Source organism: Procambarus clarkii, chromosome 41, assembly GCF_040958095.1.
Source record: "Procambarus clarkii isolate CNS0578487 chromosome 41, FALCON_Pclarkii_2.0, whole genome shotgun sequence".
NCBI lineage: Eukaryota > Metazoa > Arthropoda > Malacostraca > Decapoda > Cambaridae > Procambarus > Procambarus clarkii.
The window spans coordinates 38,777,985-38,802,326 of NC_091190.1; the positions used below are offsets into that span (position 1 = coordinate 38,777,985).

At 48.3% G+C, this 24,342-nt stretch overlaps 1 protein-coding gene across 1 annotated transcript in view; it reads right to left on the minus strand.

Annotated features, from left to right (window-relative positions):
* The window catches only part of LOC138373266 (F-box DNA helicase 1-like), a 51,783-nt gene that overhangs the window by 15,283 nt on the left and 12,158 nt on the right, over nucleotides 1-24,342 (minus strand). Inside the window, exons 3-5 of the mRNA XM_069339308.1 lie at nucleotides 15,039-16,007; nucleotides 14,746-14,843; nucleotides 13,194-13,308 (exon numbers count right to left, since the gene is read on the minus strand). Of these exons, the coding sequence (XP_069195409.1) occupies nucleotides 13,194-13,308; nucleotides 14,746-14,843; nucleotides 15,039-16,007 (1,182 nt within the window). The remainder of the gene's footprint in view (nucleotides 1-13,193; nucleotides 13,309-14,745; nucleotides 14,844-15,038; nucleotides 16,008-24,342) is intronic.

The following is a 24,342-nucleotide window of genomic DNA, read 5'->3' on the forward strand; positions in this document are numbered from 1 at the left end:
GAAGCACCATCAAATTTGCAGAATAATCAGAGGGCGCTAAATATTTCCAAGGATGCCAATTCGAGAACAGAAACTCATAAGGTGAATGATGTCAAAAGTATCCAATTTACCAAGAATTCTATCGAGGGACAAGTGACCGGGAGGGACGGCCGGAAAGCAAGACACACGCTCGTCCAGGAAGTCAGGACATTCAACAAGAATATGCACGACTGTATGAGGGACAATGCTATTTGGACAATGAGCAGGGTGGCGCACCATTAAATGACCATGAGTTAAGTATGTATGGCCAATATGCAACCTTGCCAGAGCTGTTTCCCACCAGCGGTTACGGTGCTGGGAGGAAGGCAACGGGGACACACTACACTTAAGAGTACGCAGTTTATTACCAACAACAGAAGACCAACAATCCTGCCAACAGGCAAGGATGGAGGAATGAATAACCAGGTAAAAGTCAGAATAAGGAATACCTTTATGGGAGATGGGACAAGAGCGGATTGCTTCTCATGCAGCAGCATCCGCATGCTCAATAAAAGAAATACCAATATGGCTAAGAACCCAGCAAAACTCTACGGATTTAAATTTACTAGAGATAAGAAACAGCCAATGTTGTATCTCAACGACCACTGGATGGACTGGTTTAAAGGACCCTAGAGCCATGAGGGCACTACGTGAGTCAACTACAACCACAAAGTAGGATTGGCAATGAGAAATCAGGAGACGAAGTGCACAGAGAGTAGCATAAAGTTCTGTTTTGATCATGCTAGTCTCCGGAAGAAGGTGACAAGTGCGGTCAGGAAAAACAACAGTAGCCTAAACCGTCCGCAGGCTTAGACCCATCAGTGAAGGTGGAAACGGAGCAGGAGTGTGAAGAAAAGTGCACAAGAAAAAGGGGTTTCAGAACCGTAGGAGGGGTAAAAGCTTTAGCGTTGTGGGTCAAGGATGTACAAAATTTGGGAGGTGGGGGTGGGTGGGAATCCAAGGGGGCAAGGAAAAAACAATACGAGGAGAAATATTAGATACGAACTGAAAAAGAATCCTGTAAGTGAGATAACTGGACAGAAAGAGGGAGGCGGTGAAGAGGAACATGAACTACAAGAGGGGTAAAAGTCAAAGCAAAACAGAGGCGAGTGGAAGGATGTTGCTAGGACTGCACAAGATAGTAAGGACCGCACAAGATAGCAAGAACCGCGCAAGATAGCGGATATAGTAGCGATCACGGCGGTCCTGTAGAGAATGGAAGCCAGTGTCAACATGCAAGCTGAGGGCGGGAGTCGAACGAAAGGCACCAGAGCTGAGGTGCAACCCAGTATGGTGCAAAAGATCAAGACGGCGAAGAGTAGAGGGAGAAGCAGACGAGCAAGCAGGGCAACCATAATCGAGCTTAGACAGGACGAGAGTGGAACGTAATGAGGGGCGTGCGCCTATCCACTCCCCCAAGAAATATGGGATAAAACCTTAAGGAGAGTTAGAGCCTGAGAGCATTCAACTCTGAGGTAAGAGATATGGGGGCAACCAATACAAACGAGTGTCATAGATTAACCCCAAAGGCTAAGCGGAATCCTCGTACACATGGGGATGACTATAAAGCAACAAAGAGGGATGAAGATCAACACGCTTCCGAGTAAGTCATAGCACATGACTTAGATGTAGAGAATTTGAAGCCATGATCGGTGGCCCATGACGACATGGCATCAATCGCAAGTAAGTAAGTAATTATCAAAAGAAGGCACCAAACCGGGAAGGCTATGTAGCACCATCAAATACGCAAAATAATCAGAGGGCGCTAAATATCACCAAGGATGCCAATACGAGAACAAAAACGCATAAGGCGAACGATATCAAAAGTATCCGAGTCACCAAGAATTCTATCGAGGGACAGGTGACCGCGAGGGGCGGCCGGAAAGCAAGACACACGCTCGTCCTGGAAGTCAGGACATTCAAGAAGGACATGCACGACCGTAAGAGGGACAATGCAACTAGGACAATAAGGAGCAGGGCGGCGCTCCATCAAGTGACCATGGGTTAAGCGAGTATGGCCAATACGCAACCTCGCTAGAGCTGTTTCCCACCGCCGGTTACGGTGGAAGGAGGACGGCCACGAGGAAACACAACATTTAAGAGTACGTAGCTTGTTACCAGTAACAGACAACCAAGAAGCCTGCCAACGGGTAAGGACTGAGGAATGGATAACCGGGTAAAAGTCGGAATACGGAATGCCTTTACGAGAGATGGGACAAGAGCGGACAGCTTCCTTAGCGGCAGCATCCGCACGCTCATTTAAAGACACGCCAATATGGCTGGGAACCCAACAAAACTCAACCGACTTAAATTTACTGTGAACGAGAAACAGCCAATGCTGGATCTCGACAACTACCAGGATGAACTGGATTAAAGCACCCGAGAGCCATGAGGGCACTACGAGAGTCAACAACAACCACAAAGGAAGACTGACAACGAGAAAGCAGGAGACGAAGAGCATAGAGAATAGCATAAAGTTCCGCTGTAAAGATGCTAGTCTCCGGAGGCAAGCGACACATATAAGTGCGATCAGGAAAAACAACAGAGTAGCCAACACCGTCCGCTGACTTAGACCCATCGGTGAAGACAGAAACGGAGCGGGAGTGAGAAGAAAAGTGCTCGAGGAAAAGGCGTTTTAGAACTGTAGGAGGGGTAAAAGCTTTAGTGATACGAGTCAAGGATGTACAAAACCGCGGAAGAGGGACCCTCCACGGGGGCAAAGAAGGAACAACACGAGGAGAAACATCAGAAATACGAACGGAAAGAGAATCCTGCAGGCGAGATAACCGGACAGAAAGAGGGAGGTGGTGAAGAGGAACAGGAACCGCAGGAGGGGTAAAAGTTAAAGCACGACAGAGACGAGAGGAAGGATGTTGCAAGGACCGCGCAAGATAGCGAAGACAGTAGCGATCACGGCGGTCCTGGAGAGACAGGAAGCCAGTGTCAACATACAAGCTAAGGACGGGAGTCGAACGAAAGGCACCAGAACTGAGGCGCAACCCAGTATGGTGCAAAGCATCAAGACGGCGAAGAGTAGAAGGAGAAGCAGACGAGTAAGCAGGGCAACCATAATCGAGCTTAGACAGGACGAGAGAGGAATGTAAAGCAAGGAGAGTGCGCCTATCTGCCCCCGAAGAAGTATGGGACAAGACCCGAAGGAGGGTAAGGGACTTAGAGCACTCAACACGGAGGTAAGAGATATGGGGAGACCAAGACAAACGAGTGTCAAGGAATAACCCCAAAAGCTTCGCGGAATCTTTGTATTCAAGGGGATGACCATAAAGTGACAAAGAGGGACGAAGAACAACCCGTTTCCGCGTAAAAGTCATGGCACAAGTCTTAGAAGTAGAGAACTTGAAGCCATGACCTGTGGCCCAAGACGACACGGCATCAATCGCAAGTTGAAGCCGGCGTTGAAGGAGAGGCGAATCATCACCCTGACAACAAAGGGTAAGATCATCGACATAGAGAGCGGAGAAGACACCAGAAGGAAGAGAGGAAAGAAGACCATTGAGGGCAACCAGAAAAAGAGTAGTGCTCAGAACACTACCCTGGGGCACACCTTCGTATTGCTGAAAAGGGGGAGAGAGAGCGGTACCAAGGCGCACCCGAAAGGAACGACGAGAGAGGAAGCTGCGGAGAAAGAGAGGGAGATGACCACGAAGGCCAAAAGAATGAAGTTGAGATAGGATATGATAACGCCAAGTGGTGTCGTAAGCCTTTTCTAGGTCAAAAAGGACGGCAACAACGGAGGTCTTCGCAGCAAAAGCAGTAACGTATATAGACCTCCAAGTTCACCAGGACATCTGTCGTGCTGCGGACACTTGCGGAAACCAAATTGAGAAGGGGAGAGGAGGTGATGGTGTTCCAGGAACCACATCAGACGAACGTTAACCATACGTTCAAAGAGTTTGCAGACACAACTTGTGAGAGCAATAGGGCGAAAGTCCTTAGGGGAAGTACCCAGAGACCCTGGTTTGCGAACAGGGAGGACAACGGCATCGAGCCAGTCCTCAGGGACTGACGACGACTCCCAGATCCGATTATACAGACTCAGTAAATACTGAGACGTGCTCGGAGGGAGATGGCGAAGCATCTCATAATGAATACCATCGGAGCCCGCCGCCGTAGAACCGCAGAGGGCCAGGGCAGAACGAAGTTCAGAGAGAGAGAAGGGATCATTATAGGGAAGCTGAAGATGAGTGCAGAAATCTAAAGGACGAGACTCAAGGACAGGTTTACGAAGAAGGAAAGATTGGGGAAGATGAAGACCAGAGCTAACAGAAGAAAAGTGGGAACCCAGTTCGGAAGCGACCTGCAACGGGTCCGCCACAAGAGTATCATGGAGGTGAAGGACCGGTGAAACATCGGGAACGAACTTACCCGCTATCTTGCGGATACGCTTCCAGATCTGGGCCAGAGGGGTTTCGGACGTAATTGTCGAGACATAAGATGCCCAACATTCACGTTTAGCCGTACGGATGGCCCTACGGGCCACCGCACTCGCTTTCCGAAAGAAAAGAAAAGAATCGGTCGTCTGCCTACGGCGGTGCTTCTTCCAGGCTGCACGCTTACAGCGGACAGCCCGAGCACAGTCCGCATTCCACCAGGGAACGCACTTCCGTGGACCCCGAGAGGAAGAGCGAGGAATAGAGCGGAGGGCAGCGTCGAAGACAGTGTCATGAAAAAGGAGGAGAGCGCGAGAGAGGGGCAGAAGGGAGAGGTCAGAGAGAGTAGCACTGAGGGAAAACAGGGTCCAGTCCGCCTTAGCAAACTGCCACCTAGGGAAAGAGAGGGAAGGGCGAAAAGAGAAAAAGGAAACAAGGATGGGGAAATGATCACTTCCATGGAGGTCATCAAGAACCTGCCATGTGAAATCTAAGTAAAGAGAAGAAGAGCAGAGAGAAAGATCAAGACAAGAAAGGGTGCGAGTTCGAGAGTCCAAATGAGTGGGCTCACCAGAATTCAGAAGAGACAGGGAAGAAGAGAGGAGAAACGGCTCAAGGAGGCGACCCCGGGTATTCGTCAGAACGTCACCCCAAAGAGAATGACGACAATTGAAGTCAGCCCAGCAGGAGCACAGGCTCCGGCAAGGAGTCTAGGAGGTGTTTCAAATCAGGAAGAGAGAGCGGGACACTCGGGGGGAGATAAATGGAACAAACTGTGTACCATTTCCCCACAAAGACACGAGCAGCAGAACAATGGAGAGGCGAAGGAAAAAGTAAAGGAACAAAGGGAACATCAGCCCGAATCAAGAGAGCAGAAGAATTAGAAGCCCCAGCAATGGCTGGGGGGGGGGGAGAGAAAGGAATAGCCACGAAAACGACCAGGACGAGCACCAAGCATCGGCTCCTGGAGACAGACACAAAGGGGCGAAAACCGCGAAACCAGAAGTTGGAGTTCGAGGAAATTGGCGTAATAACCTCGAACGTTCCATTGAAGAATGGACAACGACGAGAAGAGAAAGGACAAAAACAGAGAACAAGGAAGAAACAAAGGCGAAAGACCAACAGAGCACGTTAAAGAATATCAGGGTCGGGATCAGGGTCAGCAAAGTCAGGGTTAGGGGGCATGGGTAAACTGAGCAAAGACGGAGGGAAGGAAACGGGAGAACAGATCAGAGGTGGGCGGGCAGGGTCCGGAGGAGGAGGAGGAGGAGGAGGAGGAGGAGGAGGAGGAGGAGACAACGGAGAGGAGCAGTCAAGGACAGCAGCAGGAAGAGGGGGAGTAGAAAGAGAGGAGCGCACCCCAGCAAGAGCAGCAACCGAAAGGGAAGCAGGGGCCAAAGAAACCTCCATAGCAGGAACAGGGGGCGCAAGCACTGAAACGGGAGTGGAAGGAGCAACAGAGCCAGAAGGAGGAGCTGAGGAAGAAAGCGAAGCCTTCTTACCCGCCGGGGAAGAGGAAGGAGAGGAGCCAGGCTTACGCTTCTGACTTAAAGAGACCGGTGTCCCAGCAACTACGTACCGGGCAACGGATTCCAGTGTCTCAACAGGAGAAGCCGAACGAGAGCACACACGACGGCCGTTAGGAGAGCGATGGACATCCGCCCGCACCGACAGGCGGCGGGGAGAGCCGATAGATGGAGGAAGAGGATGGGAAGGAGGATCGGAGGGGGACGAGGAAGGAGACACAGAAGACACGACAGACCGGGTAGAAGGAAGGGGAACCCCAGACAGAGGACCAGGAGGAGGATCCTTCGGGAGAGAACCCAAAGGGACAGAGGAGGGGGCAGTGGGCGCATCAGTGTCCAAGGCCTGGAAACGGTTGTGAGTCTGAGGAAGGCGGGAAGGACGAGGAGAGGAAGAGCGCAACACGCGAGCATAAGAGATATTAGCATAAGGCGGGAGCCGGCGAACCTGGCGCCTCGCCTCAGGAAAAGATAAACGCTCCCGGTGCTTCAAGTTGAGGACGGCTGCCTCAAGCTTGTAATGGACACACGCACGGGAGAAGGTAGGATGGGCCTCACCGCAGTTGAGGCAACGAGCCTGGGGAGAAGCGCACTCCGACTTAGAGTGACCTTCGCCACCACACAAAGGACAGAGAGAGACAGTCCCGGAGCAGCGGAGGGCACCATGCCCAAACCTCCAGCACTTGTTGCAGAGCCGAGGAGAAGGAATGTACTCCTGGACAGAGCACCTGGCACCAGCAAGAATGACAGAGGGTGGAAGGGTCCTACCATCAAAGGTAATCTTCACAACCCGGAGAGGTTGACGGCGACTACCACGAGGGGGACGAGTAAACGTGTCCACCTGGAGAATAGAATGGCCCTGGGCAGCGAGGATATGTCGAATATCGTCGTGGCAGTCGCGTAGGTCCCGAACACCGGTCGCAACATGGGGCGGGAGCAAAATAGTGCCAACACTGGCATTCAACTGGACGTTCTTCGAGACCCGAACGGGGGTCTCGCCAAGGCAGGATAAGGCAGCCAAGCGGGAAGCAGCATCCTGAGAAGGAGCAGCAACGACACGCGTACCGAGACGAGTGGGGTTAAAAGTAATGGAGGCATCCACGGAATCAACGAGATGTCGATGAAGGGAGAAATCGTCAGGAGGCGCAGAATCAAGAGGGAGGAGATCAAAATATTTGGCCCACGAAGCGGGACCAAACAAGGCTTGATAGGTAGCAGAACTGGAAGGAATCGAGCGAGGGCGGCCGTGACGAGAACGGCGGTGAGAACCCCCAGAGAGAGAGGGGTTAAAAGGCGCAGTAGTAACAACTAGAGAAGGAGCCGCGCCAGGGGACGAGGTAGTCACCACTGGGGGCTTGGGGCTCGACCCAACCACAGAGGAGGGAGGGGAGCCAGGGGAAGGAGTCAGAGAGGCCAAAGGAGGAGCAAGGTCGGGGCCCAATGCAGCGGAGGCTACAGAGCCCGGTCTTCCAATACGGACCGACTCGGGGGCTTGGTCGCCCACCCCACGAGCCTGAAAAGGTAAGCCAGAAGCAGCCGAAACAGGGGTTATCATCTTGACGAAATTACGAATTCACTCACGAATGTGCCCCCACACCCACCATGGAGCCACAATCAGAGGCAGGACACCCAACAAGAAGCTATCGCCGATCTTGTCGGGGCCTCCTAGGGGTGCGTCGTGAGTATACGCCCCACAAACGCCACCTTAAGAAACCGACAGTCCGTCGAGATCGGGTTCAGTGACGAAGTGGGGATTGACAATAAAAGGTTCCCCTCGCTCTCGACGTCGGGTACTGCAGTTCTACGGGTGCAAGAGTATGCCTCCTCAAGCACCCGGGCGTCAAAGTAGAAGAAGTCCAAGGGAAGAACCAGAACGAGCAAAAGGTCGGCAGGAAACGGCAAGCAGATAGGAGAAGAGGGGGGAGAAAAACGAAACAGAAGGAAAAGGAAAAGATGCCCATGCAGAATTGGTGAGGACGGCAGCAGGAGCACAAGGCTAGAAAAGGACAGAGGACTGTCCCAAGGAGCATCACACTCCGGCAGCCGCCCACTAAGCCCCCAGACGGCGACAACGAGCTGAGCGGGGAGGGGGCATCAATCGCAAGTTGAAGCCGCCATTGAAGGAGAGGCGAATCATCACCCCAACAGCAAAGGATAAGATCTTCGACATAGAGAGCAGAGAAGACGCCAGAAGGACGGGGGAAAGAAGACCATCGAGGGTAACTAGAAAAAGAGTAGTGCTCAGAACACTACCTTGGGGTACACCCTCATATTGCCTAAAAGGGGCAGGGAGTGTGGTACCAAGCCTCACTCGAAAGGAACGATGAGAGAGGAAGCTTTGGAGGAAGAGAGGGAGATTCCCACGAAGATACAGTGCTGCAATGTCTATCCTTGTTTATGTCCGTACCGGAGCAAGTACGGTACCTTGGGGGACAGCTTTTCATAGCCGATAATCTGGTTTACTCTGTTGACTATTACACTTGGGTTCTTTTCGTTCTGAAATTGAAGATCCATCTCCCTACTTTGCCAGAAATTCCTTTTGCACACAATTTTGTGCGCAATAACACCATGGCCACATTTGTCGAAAACTTTACCAAAGTCTGTTTATATTACATCTGCGTTTTGCTTGTCTTCCATGGAACCTAAGGCCATGTCATAGTGATTTAGCAACTGAGAAAGGCAGGAGCACCCTGTTCTAAACCAGTGTTGTCCAGGATTATGTAAGTAAGTAATTATCAAAAGAAGGCACCAAACCGGGAAGGCTATGTAGCACCATCAAATGTGTGGAACAATCAGAATAGTCAATAATAATCAATCAATCAATCAATAATTGGCGCTAAATATCACCAAGGATGCCAGAGTTATGTAGTTGTGTTTCCATGCGATTTGTAATCTTACTTCTTAGCACACTTTCAAAGATTTTTATATGTGAGGTCTATACTTTTTGCATCTGCTTTACTACCTTTGTGAAGTGGCGCGATCTCCGTTGTTTTAAATATGTCAGATGACGCCAGTGTCTAGGCTCCATCTCCAAAGATGTTTAGGGCCTGTGAAAGTGATGTTATTCACTTCTTTATGAATATAGAATTCCTGAGCGAGTCTAGTGCAGATAGCATTGGCATGCTGTGTGCAGAGAATGCAGATAGCAATAGCATGCTGTGTGCAGACAATGCAGACAGCATTGGCATGCTGTCTATAGCTACTTCAAATTCTAGTGGGGTTAGGGTGACATCTGATGTGGTTCGATGTTGGCGTCAAATTCATGAAGAATTCATTTGGATCATCGATCTTCGATGTGGTCAGGGGTTTACTGAAAACAGAATCGTACTGACGCCTCAGTATTTCACTCATTTGTTTGTTGTCATATGTGAAAAATCCATCAACCTTGTACAAGGGCCCAATGCTGGATGTAATTTTTGTTTTTGTTTTTATATACGAGAAAATGCATTTCGGGTTCCTCTCTATTTCACTTATGGCCTTTTGCTCCCTTTGCCTCTCTCATTTTATATGATTCTCTCGGCTTCAGCTCGATTATTTCTACTTCCATAGATAGTCTTCCTCGTCGTTACTGGGATAGAGTGCAGCGTTTGAGATGTTTCGTTATTTGTTTTCTTCGAATATAGAGGGAGCGCCGTTCTCGTTCCAGTCCACAATGACGGAAAATATGACAGAATCTAGAAACTCTCTACTGAAATTAGTTTCCTCAATGACTGGCAAATGACAAAGTAAATTATTTCGTCTTCAAAAGTAAGAGTTCAACAATAACTGAAAAGAAGTCAGGAATCTTCTCTCAAAAGTTAAAGTTCACAAACCATGAAATTTAACCAAGTCCTGAATCTCCTCTCATGTGTTAAATACTTCTGAGTTAACTATGTAAATAAATTTAAATATTGCAGCCGAGTAAAATTGCAATACATGTCATTAACAATTATTGGTATGACCACAGCATATCCAATCTGATCTGGTTAAGCATTGTCATAACACTGTCCCTTTACCAAACAAGACCTAATCAGAGCCAAAGAAGATGGTAAGAATACTGCATCAGGTGCTGGTAACATTACATACTCATTGAACGCACATGCAGGTCCTGATGGAGAAAATGGAATATTAGACGTTATCAATGCATCTTGGGAGCAACGCAAACTACCAACCTGTTTGAAAGAAGCAGACATCATTCAGAATCAAAAGCCGAGAGAATCTGGCATTTAGACCCATTTCATAACCATCATGCATAAATGAAACTGCAGAACTGATAGCCTTAAATAGGCAAATGTCGAAGACTGGACATCTGCATAAGCACATATTTGACTTCAGAAGAGGTAGGTAGGTAGGTACTGCCAAATGCATAGCAACATTACTAGGAACAGTTAACTCGGATCCGGTTCTAGCAAAAGCGTTTGAACTTGCAAGCCTGCAAGCAATTTTACACACCTTAGTTGAAAAAGTTATAAAGGGAAACATGCTAACATGGATTCAAGATTACGTAAGTCACAGGGATGCCAGAGTAAAGCTGCAAGGTCAAGTGTCAGACTACCACTTGAATAAGAATGGGACTCAACAAGGAGGAGGAGGAGTCAGTCCTAGTCTTTTTTACATCCCTATGGTAAACCTAGTTACCATGACATTTGCAGAGGAGGGTTAAATTGCCAAGCTATCTTGAGGTTATCTTGAGAGGATTTCGGGGCTATCAGTGTCCCCGCGGCCCGGTCCTCAACCAGGTCTCCCCTAGGAAGCAGCCCGTGACAGCTGACTAACACCTAGGTACCAATTTTACTGCTAGGTAACAGGGGCATTGTGTGAAAGAAACTCTGCCCATTGTTTCTCGCCGGCGCCTGGGATCGAACCCGGGACCACAGGATCACAAGTACAGCGTGCTGTCCACTCGGCCGACCGGCTCCCAATAGATCAGATCAGATATAGATCAGCTATCAGATCAGCTAAAGATCACCTATGCTGATATAGCAATAATCGTCAGAGGTCTTGTACTATTTTTTTTGAAGTGCAGAACAACAAATGTGCTTTAAAAAAACAAAGGAACGTTAGATAAAGTAACATCTGAATGCAACGTTTTATGGCTAAAAATATTTACACAGAACTCAAAGGCAATGAGTCTAGGTCGCAACACTCCAGACAGGCATCTACGCATTCACTACATTAACCTTCAGTGGATGACAATATCAATATCTTTGAGTGTGGATTGATTTTAAAATGACATTCAGCAAGCAAATTCAATATCTGAAGGAGAGAGCAAAAATCATTACTGAATATACTGAGAACAAATCACAGGGCCCCGTCTCGGAGCAGGACTCAAAATATTAAGAATGTTTTACATACACAGAGTTCGTTCCCTGGTTGATTATGCAGCGCCTGCTTTACTCACTCTTTCTCCTGACCAGTGGGCAAAGATCGAGGTTATTTAAAATGGTGCAATGCTAGTCATAACATCGGCTCCCAGATGGACAAAAATACTGAACTTAAGACTAGAAACTATACTAACATCGATTGAAATAGGGTAAAAGGGATTGCTGCCTGCATGCTGACCAAGATAGTGACTAGACCAAGAATCAGTTCACCTAAAGATAAAGATAAGAATCACTGGAGCACTAACGTGGGGACAGAAGAGCTTCGAATAGCAACATGTGGACCCATTGTGCAATAAACACCACCAATACATTCGATACAACAAATACAGTCAGAGTGGTGTCGACGAAATACATGCAGACTTGGTTATGAAAACCTTTTGGGAATTGCTGCCAGCAGACCAGGATTATGGTTCTTGAAGGAAAAAAAAAACATTAATCCTGATCTGCTATGCAGCTTTGCATAGATGAATATAGTAGCAAATTTTGCATCTGATATCACCACATACTTCACAGATGGATCAGTAGACCAGCAGGGACAAGAAACCGGAGCAGCAGTTAAGGCAGGAAATTCTGTAGTTAGTTGGAGAGACTCAAATGGGTGTTCAACTTTACAGAGATGCTAGCCATTCAATAGGCTTTGGAACATGCTCTTGCTGAACACCGACATGTTATCATACATACGGATTCGTGAACTGCCATTGAAACCATGCAACAAGAACCGATACGTGACAACAGCCATCTGACCATAAATATCATATCATTAATGCAAAGACTCAAACGTCAAGGCCGTCAGATACTTATCAACTGGGTGCGAAGTCATGTGGGAATAATAGGGAATGACATTGTAGACGAAGCTGCAAACCTGGAACTAAGAGACAAAATGTAGACATTAACATACCACTGAATCTATCACATAATTAGAGTTTACAGAAATTTGAAATAGAGCAATGCAGAAGACGTACAGTGACCACAACACAGCAGTTGCAACATTAGGATCTGCGGGTTAGTACAAGAATTCAACCATTTACGAACAACTTAATTTGATAAAAGGGAGCAGTAGAACAACAGAAGTACACTTTCATCACATCACACTTGGATACCCATGTGCTTTTGAAATAGGCTTAAAGGTTCCAGAAGATGATAGGAAATGTTAGCACTGAGGAAAAATGCCCGACAGACCACTGTTACATTATTTAACACAGTGCACAGTAACAAACCTAATAAGATATCAACAAATAATCAACAGAGCAGAAAAAGTTGTTAAAGATATAGTGCATAATCTTATCGAAACTAACATACGAGTCATAAATACTCATACTCCACCTATGTAAAACAAACAAAAACAAGTAACACTTAGTGGGCCAGCCAGAGGCTTAGAGCCCCATGCAGGAATATCACTGAAAAAAAATCTAAAAATGTATTAGTCTGCTGTGCTTTGAAGGGTAGACTTTAGTCAACTGAGTTTTGAAGGGCAGGTATTAGTTTATTTAGCTTTGAAGGTCACGTATCAGTGTACTGAACTATGGATCACTTATTAATCTTTTGATCTTTGAACGTCAGGTATTAGTCTACTACGCTTTGAAGGTCAGGTGTTAGCCTATTGTGTTTTGAAGGTCGTCTTAGTCTTCTCAGCTTAGCAGGTAAGGTTTTAGGCTACTAAGTTTTGAAGGTTAGGTGTTAGTCTACTAATCTTTGAAGGTCGGGTATTAGTTTACTGAGGTTTCAGGGTTAGGTGTTAGTCTACTAGGTATTAGTTTGCTAATCTTTGCAGGTCACGTGTTAGCTACCTTAGATTTGAACGTCAGATATAAGTGGTCTACTAAGCTTGGTAGGCCAGGAATTAGTCTACTGAGCTTTGAAGGTCAGGTAATTGTCTGCTGATCTTTGTAACAAATTATTACCCTGTTCGTTGCGTTGTAGTTGTAGCGGGCTGATTCGTGCTGCTTCCCTGTGATCAACCTTAAGCGGGAGGCTCGAGCAAAGACTTCCATTTCACAATCTATCGATCTATGCGTTCTGAAATATAATATTCTTGAATTGAAATATAAGATTTTCAACAGAAAAAATAAATTAATTAAAATACTAAAATAAATGTTTTGTTCTTATTGGTAGAAATGAGGAGGGATGGAGCGAGATAGTGCAACTCGATAGTGCTAGTGATAGTTGGGGGGTGCAACTCTCAGCACCCCCAACAACTCTCAGCACCCCCCCAACAACTCTCAGCACCCCCCCAACAACTCTCAGCACCCCCCCAACAACTCTCAGCACCCCCCCAACAACTCTCAGCACCCCCCAACAACTCTCAGCACCCCCCCAACAACTCTCAGCACCCCCCCCCAACAACTCTCAGCACCCCCCCCCCAACAACTCTCAGCACCCCCCAACAACTCTCAGCACCCCCAACAACTCTCAGCACCCCCCAACAACTCTCAGCACCCCCCCCAACAACTCTCAGCACCCCCCCCCAACAACTCTGAGCACCCCCCAACAACTCTCAGCACCCCCAACAACTCTCAGCACCCCCCCCCAACAACTCCCAGCACCCCCAACAACTCTCAGCACCCCCCAACAACTCTCAGCACCCCCCAACAACTCTCAGCACCCCCCAACAACTCTCAGCACCCCCCCAACAACTCTCACCACCCCCCCAACAACTCTCAGCACCCCCCCAACAACTCTCAGCACCCCCCAACAACTCTCAGCACCCCCCAACAACTCTCAGCACCCCCCCAACAACTCTCAGCACCCCCCCAACAACTCTCAGCACCCCCCAACAACTCTCAGCACCCCCCCAACAACTCTCAGCACCCCCCAACAACTCTCAGCACCCCCCCAACAACTCTCAGCACCCCCCCAACAACTCTCAGCACCCCCCCAACAACTCTCAGCACCCCCCCAACAACTCTCAGCACCCCCCCAACAACTCTCAGCACCCCCCCAACAACTCTCAGCACCCCCCCAACAACTCTCAGCACCCCCCCAACAACTCTCAGCACCCCCCCCAACAACTCTCAGCACCCCCCCCCAACAACTCTCAGCACCCCCCCCCCCAACAACTCTCAGCACCCCCCCCCCCAACAACTCTCAGCACCCCCAACAACTCTCAGCACCCCCAACAACTCTCAGCACCCCCAACAACTCTCAGCACCCCCCAACAACTCTCAGCACCCCCCAACAACTCTCAGCACCCCCCCAACAACTCTCAGCACCCCCCCCAACAACTCTCAGCACCCCCCCAACAACTCTCAGCACCCCCCCAACAACTCTCAGCACCCCCCCAACAACTCTCAGCACCCCCAACAACTCTCAGCACCCCCAACAACTCCCAGCACCCCCAACAACTCTCAGCACCCCCAACAACTCTCAGCACCCCCCCCCAACAACTCTCAGCACCCCCCAACAACTCTCAGCACCCCCAACAACTCTCAGCACCCCCAACAACTTGCTTCTCACCTGATGGCGGCTTCGAATATTTCATTTGTTGCACACCCATTGCACATATATCCTCCAGGAAACCGGTTACCACTATGACATATGTAGTATGACAGTGCCTAAAAATTATGTACAAAATTAAGTATATTCATGAATGTGACAACTTTCCCCAATATAATTAATATGATCTGTCATATATTATTTTCAAGGCCGACAATTATATATATTACACAAAATTACCATTTAATTTAATATACATAACTTTTGAACCAAAATTATGACAGGAGTTTTAAATAAAATGATTGCGAAGGTACCTTAATTATGAGCGGGGAGGACGCGGGGGTGACCAGGGTGCGGCACCACAGACACACAACGCTCTCCTCGACGCTTTTCCTCGCTACTAACACGTCCAGCTCGTCATGGGCGAATAGGAGGGCATAGAGAACTGCTTTGTTGATGGTGAAAAACTTCCTGGCTCGCGTCACAGACACATACGCCAGCCTCAACTCTTCATCAATATTTGTAATCAAGATAATGTTATTGTCAATAAAGTCTCCTGTCAATATAACCCAGTCCCATTCTAGGCCCTTGGCCATGTGAACTGTACTGAAGGTAATGTCTGCTACGGACGCCTCTGTGTTGCTGCACCTCTGAGTAAGCAGAGTCACGTGATAGGGTGTGCTACTCCCACTGTAATTGAACATCTCAATTTTGGAAAATAGCTCGTCGTCATCGTTAGATTCAGCATATTCCTTAAGTTCGGCTACTGTTTCGAACTTAGCCACTAATGGGTTCTGAATATTTGCCGATTCTCTTGTGGCAAGTCCCTCCTGAATTTGATATAAATTAAATATATCCATAACATCGTCATATCCATATTTACTCAGCCCACCAGCAAATGTCATGGATGCTGCTAAGTACCTTGTATCCTCACACATCTCCGTGGCTATTTTATAAAGTTCCACATTTGACTTGGCTATATAAGCCCTTTTGAGTTTTGAGCTTGGGTCAAAAAGTCGAGGATTTGGAGCATGGACAAACGAGTCCTTTATTTTTGCTCCGACGACAGTCCGATGGGGAACTCCATGGAGAGCTTCCAGAGTACATTGTGCCACATAAGACACCTCCGGTCCGAACCTGAAAGACTGGTGGAGGAAAAACTTGTGAGTGTGGGTAACCTTATCCAGGGCGCTGACTGTCCCTCCGGAGGAGCCAAGCTGTTGGTACGAGTCTCCCACAAACACCTGAAACAAACAATAGCACAATTCAATAACATCTGTCACCTAATGAAAAGATGCGATTTATGTGAAATATCAACCAGAACCATGTAAAGGAAGGGTGACGGAGTACAAGTAATTATCAAAAGAAGGCACGAAACTGGGAAGGCTATGCAGCACCATCAAATGTGCGGGATAATCAGAGGGCGCTAAATATCACCAAGGATGCCAATACGAGAACAGAAACGCATAAAAGGAAAGATATCAAAAGTATCCGAGTAACCAAGAATTCTATCGAGGGACAAGCGGCCGCAGGGAATGGTCGGAAACAAAACACATGCTCGTCCTGGAAGTCAGGACATTCAACAATAATATGTACGACCGTAAGAGTGACCATGAGTTAAGTGAGTATGGCCAATACGCAACCTCGCCAGAGTCGTTTCCCATCGCCGGTTACGGTGGTAGGAGGACGGCCACGAGGACACACAACTCTTAAGAATACGTAGTTTGTTATCAGTAACAGAAGACCAACAAGCCTGCCAATGGGTAAGGACGGAGGAATGGATAACCGGGTAAAAGTCGGAATAAGGGAAACCTTTTCGAGAGATGGGACAAGAGTGGACAGCTTCCCTGGTGGCAGCATCCACACGCTCATTTAAAGAGACACCAATATGGTTGGGAACCCAGCAAAACTCAACCGACTTAAATTTACTGTGAATAAGAAACAGCCAATGCTGGATCTCGACAACCACTGGATAAACTGGATTAATGGACATGAGAGCCATGAAGGCACTACGGGAGTCAACAACAATTACAAAGGAAGATTGACAACGAGAAAGCAGGAGACGAAGAGCAGAGAGAATAGCATAAAGTTCTGCTGTAAAGATGCTAGTCTCCGGAGGTAAGTGACACATAAGTGCAATCAGGAAAAACAACAGTAGCCTTCACCGTCGTCAGACTTAGACCCATCGCTGGAGATGGAAACGGAGCGGGAATGAGAAGAAAAGTACTCAAGGAAAAGGCGTTTTAGAACAGTAGGAGGGGTAAAAGCTTTGGTGATACGGGTTAAGGTTTTACAAAACTGCGGAAGGAGGACTCTCCAAGAGGGCAAAGAATGAACAACATGAGGAGAAATATTAGAAATACGAACTGAAAGAGAATCCTGTAAGCGAGATAACCGGATAGAAAGAGGGAGGTGGTGAAGAGGAACTGGAACCGCAGGAGGGGCAAAAGTTAAAACACGACAGAGGCGAGAGGAAGGATGTTGCAATGACCGACATCCTTCATGGATGTCCCATTGACATGGGACAATACCCGAAGGAGGGTAGGGCCTTAGAGCATTCACCAAGAGGTACGAGATATGGGGCAACCAAGTCAAATGAGTGTCAAAAATCAACCCCAAAAGCTTAGCGGAATCCTTGTACACAACGGGGTGACCATAAAGCGACAAAGATAGACGAAGAATGACACACTTCCTAGTAAAAGTCATAGCAGAAGTCTTAGACGTAGAGAACCTGTAGCAATGATCGGTGGCCCATGACGACACTATATCAATCTCAAGTTGAATCCGGCATTGAAGGAGAGGCGAATCATCACCCTGACAGCAAAGGGTAAGATCGTCGACAGAGAGCGGAGAAGACGCCAGAAGGAAGAGAGGAGAGGAAAGAAGACCATTGAGGACAACCAGAAAAAGTAGTGCTCAGAACACTACCCTGGGGCACACCTTCGTATTGCCAAAAAGAGGCAGAGCGTGCGATACCAAGCCTCACCCGAAAGGAACGACGAGATAGGAAGCTTTGGAGAAAGGTAGAGATATGACCACGAAGACCAAAAGTATGAAGTTGGGATAGAATATGATATTGCCAAGTGGTATCGTAAGCCTTTTCCAGGTCAAAAACGAAAGCAACAACGGAGGTCTTCGCAGCAGAAGCAATACAAATATAGACCTCCAAGTTCACCATAACATCTGTTGTGCTGTGGCACTTGCGGAGACCAAATTGAGAAGGGAAGAGGTGGTGATGGTGTTCTAAGAACCAAATCAGACGGACAGTAACATACATTCAAGGAGTTTGCAGACAACTTGTGAGGGCAATAGGAGAAAGTCCTTAGGGGATGTTCCCAGAGACCCTGGTTTGCGAACAGGAAGGACAACGGCATCGAACCAGTCCTCAAGGACTGACGACGACTCCCAGATCCGATTATACAGACTCAGTAAATACTGAGACGTGCACGGAGGGAGATGGCGAAGCATCTCAATGAACACTATTGGAGCCCGTCGCCGTAGAACTGTAGAGGGCCAGGGCAGACCGAAGTTCAGAGAGAGAGAGAAAAAAAGGATTGTTAAAGGGAAGTCGAAAATGAGTGCAGAAATCTAAGGGACGAGATTCAAGGACATTTTTACGAAGAAGGAAAAATTGGGGAAGATGAAAACAAGAGCTAACAGAAGAAAAGTGGAAACCCAGTTCGGTAGCGACCTGCAACAGGTCCGCCACAAGAGTACAACGGAGGTGAAGGACCGGCGAGACATCGGGAACAAACTTACCCGCTACCTTCTGGATACACTTCCAGATCTACTGCAGAGGAGTTGGGATGTAATGGTGGAGACATAAGACCCCCCAACATTCACGTTTAGCCGTACAGATGGCCCTACGGGCCACCGCACTTGCCCTCCGAAACAAGAGAAAAGAATTTGCCGTCTGCCGGCGGCGGTGTCTCTTTCAGGCTACACGCTTACAGAGGACAGCCCATGCACAGTCGGCATTCCACCAAGGAACGCACTTCCACTGTCCCCGAGAGGAAGAGCAAGGAATAGAACGGAGGGCAGCGTCGAAGATGGTGTCATGAAAAACGAGGAGAGAGCGAGGGAGAGGCAGATGAGAGAGGTCAGAGCGAGCAGCACTGATGGTAAATAGGTTCCAGTCCGCTTTAGCAAACTGCCACCTAGGGAAGGAGAGAGGGAGGGTGAAAAGAGAAAAAGGTAACAAGGATGGGGAAATGGTCACTGCCATGGAGGTCATCAAGAACCTGCCACATGAAATCTAAGTAGAGAGACGACGAGCAAAAAGAAAGATCAAGACAAGAAAGGGTGCGAGTCCGAGAGCCAAAATGCGTGGGCTCACCAGAATTCAGAAGAGACAGGGAAGAAAAGATAAATGGCTCAAGAAGGCGACTCCGGGTGTTTGTCAGAACATCACCCAAAAGGGAATGATGACAATTGAAATCACCTAGCAGGAGCACAGGCTCCAGCAAGGAGTCCAGAAGGTGTTTAAGAGTGATGTAGTATAGAGAAGACAGCCAGCACCACATAATGGCAGGGTGACGGAGTATAGAGAAGATGACAGTGTAACGGCTGATTCCTTCCTTATCCCACTTCACCATTTGTCTAAAGTCAAGGGCTCACTAGGTTGACCGAAGCGTGATCCTGCTCGCTTGATCCTCTCGGTGACTATGTCCCCCCCTCCCCACATCATCCCCCACTCAATTTCCCCTCTTCCCCCCCCTCTCGCCGGTTCCTCACCATCCCAGGCGGGTCCAGTGTCACTCCCTGTATCTTAGAAGGGGACAGGTTTGGACATAATTATCAGTTTCTGTAAACATCGCTCGCTGTGGACCAGGTCTGTTTTGGTCTCCAACTACAAAGAAGCCTTGTCCCTTCGGCTAGCTGGGTAGAGCTGACTCGAATCTACAAGAATTTCATGTACCTTTTAGGAAGTTCTAGAAGATGATTGGTAGTAGATAAGTGCCAAGCCCTTATTGGCCCTTAAGGGCCAGTCCTCAGAACTAGTTTTTAATGGTTGGCTGTAGCCAAAAATAATAATAGGAGCCCTGGTGCTGTAAGTAATTATCAAAAGAAGGCACCAAACCGGGAAGGCTATGTAGCACCGTCAAATGTGCGGAATAATCAGAGGGTGCTAAATATCACCACGGATGCCAATACAAGAACAGAAACGCATAAGGCGAACAATATCAAAAGTATCCGATTCGCTAAGAATTCTATTCAGGGGCAAGTGACCGAAAGGGGCGGTCGGAAAGCAAGAGACACGCTCATCCTGGAAGTCAGGACATACAACAAGGATATGCACGACAGTAAGAGGGACAATGCAATTTGAACAAGGAGGAGCTGGGCGGCGCTCCATTAAGTGACTGAGTTAAGCGAGTATGGCCAAGACAACCGTGCTAGAGCCATTTCCCACCACCGGTTATAGTGGCAGGAGGAAGGCCACGGGGACACAACGCTTAAGAGTATGCAGATTGTTACCAACAACAGAAGACCAACAACCCTGAAACGGGCATGGATGGAGAATTGAATAACCGGATAAGTCGAAAAAAAAATACCTTTACGGGAAACGGGACGAGCGGATAGCCTCTCCAGCAGCAGCATCTGCACACACATTTAAAGAAACGCCAACATGGCTGGGAACTCGGCCAAACTCGACGGATTGAAATTTACTATAGATAAGAAATAGCCAATGTTGAATCTCGATAACTACGGGATGGACAGGATTAAAGGACCCGAGAGCCATGAGGGCACTACGAGACTCAACTACAATCACAAAAGAAGATTGACAACGAGCAGGAGACGGAGAGCATGGAGTACAGCATAAAACACTGCTGTGAAGATGCTAGCCTCTGAAGAGAGGCAACAAGTGTGGTCAGGAAAAACAATGGAGTAGCTCACACCGTCCGCGGACTTAGACCCATCGGTGAATATGGAAATGGAGCCGGAGTATGAAGAAAAGTGCTCAAGAAAAAAGGCGTTTCAGAACCGTAGGAGGAGTAAAAGCTTCAGTAGTGCGGGTCAAGGATGTACAAAACTTTGGAAGGGGGACCCTCCATGGGGCAAGGAAGGAACAATACGAGGGGAAATATGAGAAAGACGAATGGAGAGAGACCTGTAAGCAAGATAGCCGGACACAAAGAGGGAGGTGGTGACGAGGAACGGGAACTACAGGAGGGATAAAAATCAAAGCACGACAGGAGAGAGGAAGGATGTTGCAGGGACTGAGCCAGATAGCAAAGACAGTAGCGATCACGGCGGTCCTGGACAGATAGGAAACCAGTGTCAACATACAAGCTGAGAGCGCGAGTCGAATGAAAGGCCCCAGAGCTGAGGTGCAACCCAGCATGGTGCAAAGCATCAAGACGGCGAAGAGTAGAAGGAGAAGCGGACGAGTATGCAGGGCAGCCATAATCGAGTTTAGACAGGACGAGTGAGGAATGGGAGAGAGAGAGAGAGAGAGAGAGAGAGAGAGAGAGAGAGAGAGAGAGAGAGAGAGAGAGAGAGAGAGAGAGAGAGAGAGAGAGAGAGAGAGAGAGAGAGAGAGAGAGAGAGAGAGAGAGAGAGAGAGAGAGAGAGAGAGAGAGAGAGAGAGAGAGAGAGAGAGAGAGAGAGAGAGAGAGAGAGAGAGAGAGAGAGAGAGAGAGAGAGAGAGAGAGAGAGAGAGAGAGAGAGAGAGAGAGAGAGAGAGAGAGAGAGAGAGAGAGAGAGAGAGAGAGAGAGAGAGAGAGAGAGAGAGAGAGAGAGAGAGAGAGAGAGAGAGAGAGAGAGAGAGAGAGAGAGAGAGAGAGAGAGAGAGAGAGAGAGAGAGAGAGAGAGAGAGAGAGAGAGAGAGAGAGAGAGAGAGAGAGAGAGAGAGAGAGAGAGAGAGAGAGAGAGAGAGAGAGAGAGAGAGAGAGAGAGAGAGAGAGAGAGAGAGAGAGAGAGAGAGAGAGAGAGAGAGAGAGAGAGAGAGAGAGAGAGAGAGAGAGAGAGAGAGAGAGAGAGAGAGAGAGAGAGAGAGAGAGAGAGAGAGAGAGAGAGAGAGAGAGAGAGAGAGAGAGAGAGAGAGAGAGAGAGAGAGAGAGAGAGAGAGAGAGAGAGAGAGAGAGAGAGAGAGAGAGAGAGAGAGAGAGAGAGAGAGAGAGAGAGAGAGAGAGAGAGAGAGAGAGAGAGAGAGAGAGAGAGAGAGAGAGAGAGAGAGAGAGAGAGAGAGAGAGAGAGAGAGAGAGAGAGAGAGAGAGAGAGAGAGAGAGAGAGAGAGAGAGAGAGAGAGAGAGAGAGAGAGAGAGAGAGAGAGAGAGAGAGAGAGAGAGAGAGAGAGAGACAGAGAGAGAGAGAGAGACAGAGAGAGAGAGAGAGAGAGAGAGAGAGAGAGAGACAGAGAGAGAGAGAGAGAGAGAGAGAGAGAGAGAGAGAGAGAGAGAGAGAGAGAGAGAGAGAGAGAGAGAGAGAGAGAGAGAGAGAGAGAGAGAGAGAGAGAGAGAGAGAGAGAGAGAGAGAGAGAGAGAGAGAGAGAGAGAGAGAGAGAGAGAGAGAGAGAGAGAGAGAGAGAGAGAGAGAGAGAGAGAGAGAGAGAGAGAGAGAGAGACAGAGAGAGAGAGAGAGAGAGAGAGAGAGAGAGAGAGAGAGAGAGAGAGAGAGAGAGAGAGAGAGAGAGAGAGAGAGAGAGAGAGAGAGAGAGAGAGAGAGAGAGAGAGAGAGAGAGAGAGAGAGAGAGAGAGAGAGAGAGAGAGAGAGAGAGAGAGAGAGAGAGAGAGAGAGAGAGAGAGAGAGAGAGAGAGAGAGAGGAGAGAGAGAGAGGAGAGAGAGAGGAGAGAGAGAGGAGAGAGAGAGAGAGAGAGAGAGAGAGAGAGAGAGAGAGAGAGAGAGAGAGAGAGAGAGAGAGAGAGAGAGAGAGAGAGAGAGAGAGAGAGAGAGAGAGAGAGAGAGAGAGAGAGAGAGAGAGAGAGAGAGAGAGAGAGAGGAGAGAGAGAGAGAGAGAGAGAGAGAGAGAGAGAGAGAGAGAGAGAGAGAGAGAGAGAGAGAGAGAGAGAGAGAGAGAGAGAGAGAGAGAGAGAGAGAGAGAGAGAGAGAGGAGAGAGAGAGAGAGAAGAGAGAGAGAGAGAGAGAGAGAGAGAGAGAGAGAGAGAGAGAGAGAGAGAGAGAGAGAGAGAGAGAGAGAGGAGCGTATGCCTATACGCCCCCCACAAGAAGTATGGGAGAAAACCTTGAAGAGGGATAGAGCCATAGAGAATTCAGCGCGGAGGTAAGAGATATCAGCTGACCAAGACAAACTAGTGTCAAAGATTAACCCCAGAAGCTTAGCGGAATCCTTGTACACAAGGGGATGTCCATAAAGAGACAGAGGGACGAAGAATGACACGCTTCCGAGTAAAAGTCATAGCACAAGTCTTAGACGCAGAGAACTTGAAGCCATGATCGGTGGTCCAAGACAAGGCACCAATCGCAAGTTGAAGCAGCCATTGAAGGAGAGGCGAATCATCACCCTGACGGCAAATGGTAAGATCGTCTACAGAGAGAGCGGATATGATGCCAGAATGGAGGAAAGACCATCATTGAGAGCAACAAAAAAAGAATAAGTGTTCAGAACACTACGTTGGGGTACACCCTCATATTGTTGAAAAGGGGCAGAGAGTGGTAACGAGCCTCACTCGAAAGGAACGACGAGAGGACACTTTGGAGGAAGAGAGGGAGATTCGCACGATGGCCAAAAGAATGAAGTTGGACAGAATATGATACCGCCATGTAGTGTCATAACCCTTTTCCAGGACAAAGTGGACGGCAACAACGGAGGTCTTCGCGGCAAAAGCAGTACGGATATAGACCTTCAAGTTCACCAGGACATCTGTTGTGCTATGGCATTTGCGAGAACCAAATTGAGAAGGGGAAAGGATGTAATAGTGCTCTAAGAACCACATCAGACGAACGTTAACCATACGTTCAAAGAGTTTGCAGGCAACTCATGAGGGAAATAGGGCGGAAATCCTTGGGGGATGACCTGAGAGACCCTGGTTTCCGAACAGGGAGGACAACAGCATCGAGCCAGTCCTCAGGGACTGACGAAGACTCCCAGACCCGATTAAAGACTTAGTAAATACTGAGACGAGCACGGAGGGAGATGTCTGAGCATCTCATAATGAATGCCATCGGAGCCTGCCACCGTAGAACCGCAGAGAGCCAGGGCAGACTGGAGATCAGAGAGAGAGAGAGAGAAGGGATCGTTATAGGGAAGGTTGAGATGGGTACAGAAATCCAAAGGACGAGATTCAAGAAGAGGATTACGATGAAGGAAGGAATGAGGGAGATGAGAACTTCAGCTAACAGACGAAAAGTGGGAACCCAATTCTGTTGCGAACTGCAACGGGTCCACCGCAAGAGTACCAGTGAGGTGAAGGACCGGTGAGACATCAGGAACAAACTTATCCGCTATCTTGCGGATACGCTTCCAGATCAGTAGTATGGAGTTTCGGACGTGTTGGAGGAGACATTAGACATCCAACATGCACGTTTAGCCGAACGGATGCTCCTACGAGCCACCGCACTCGTCTTCCGAAACAGAAGAAAAGATTCAGTCGTTTACCGGCGACGATGTCTCTTCCAGGTTGCACGCTAACAGCAGACAGCCCAAGCACAGTCCACATT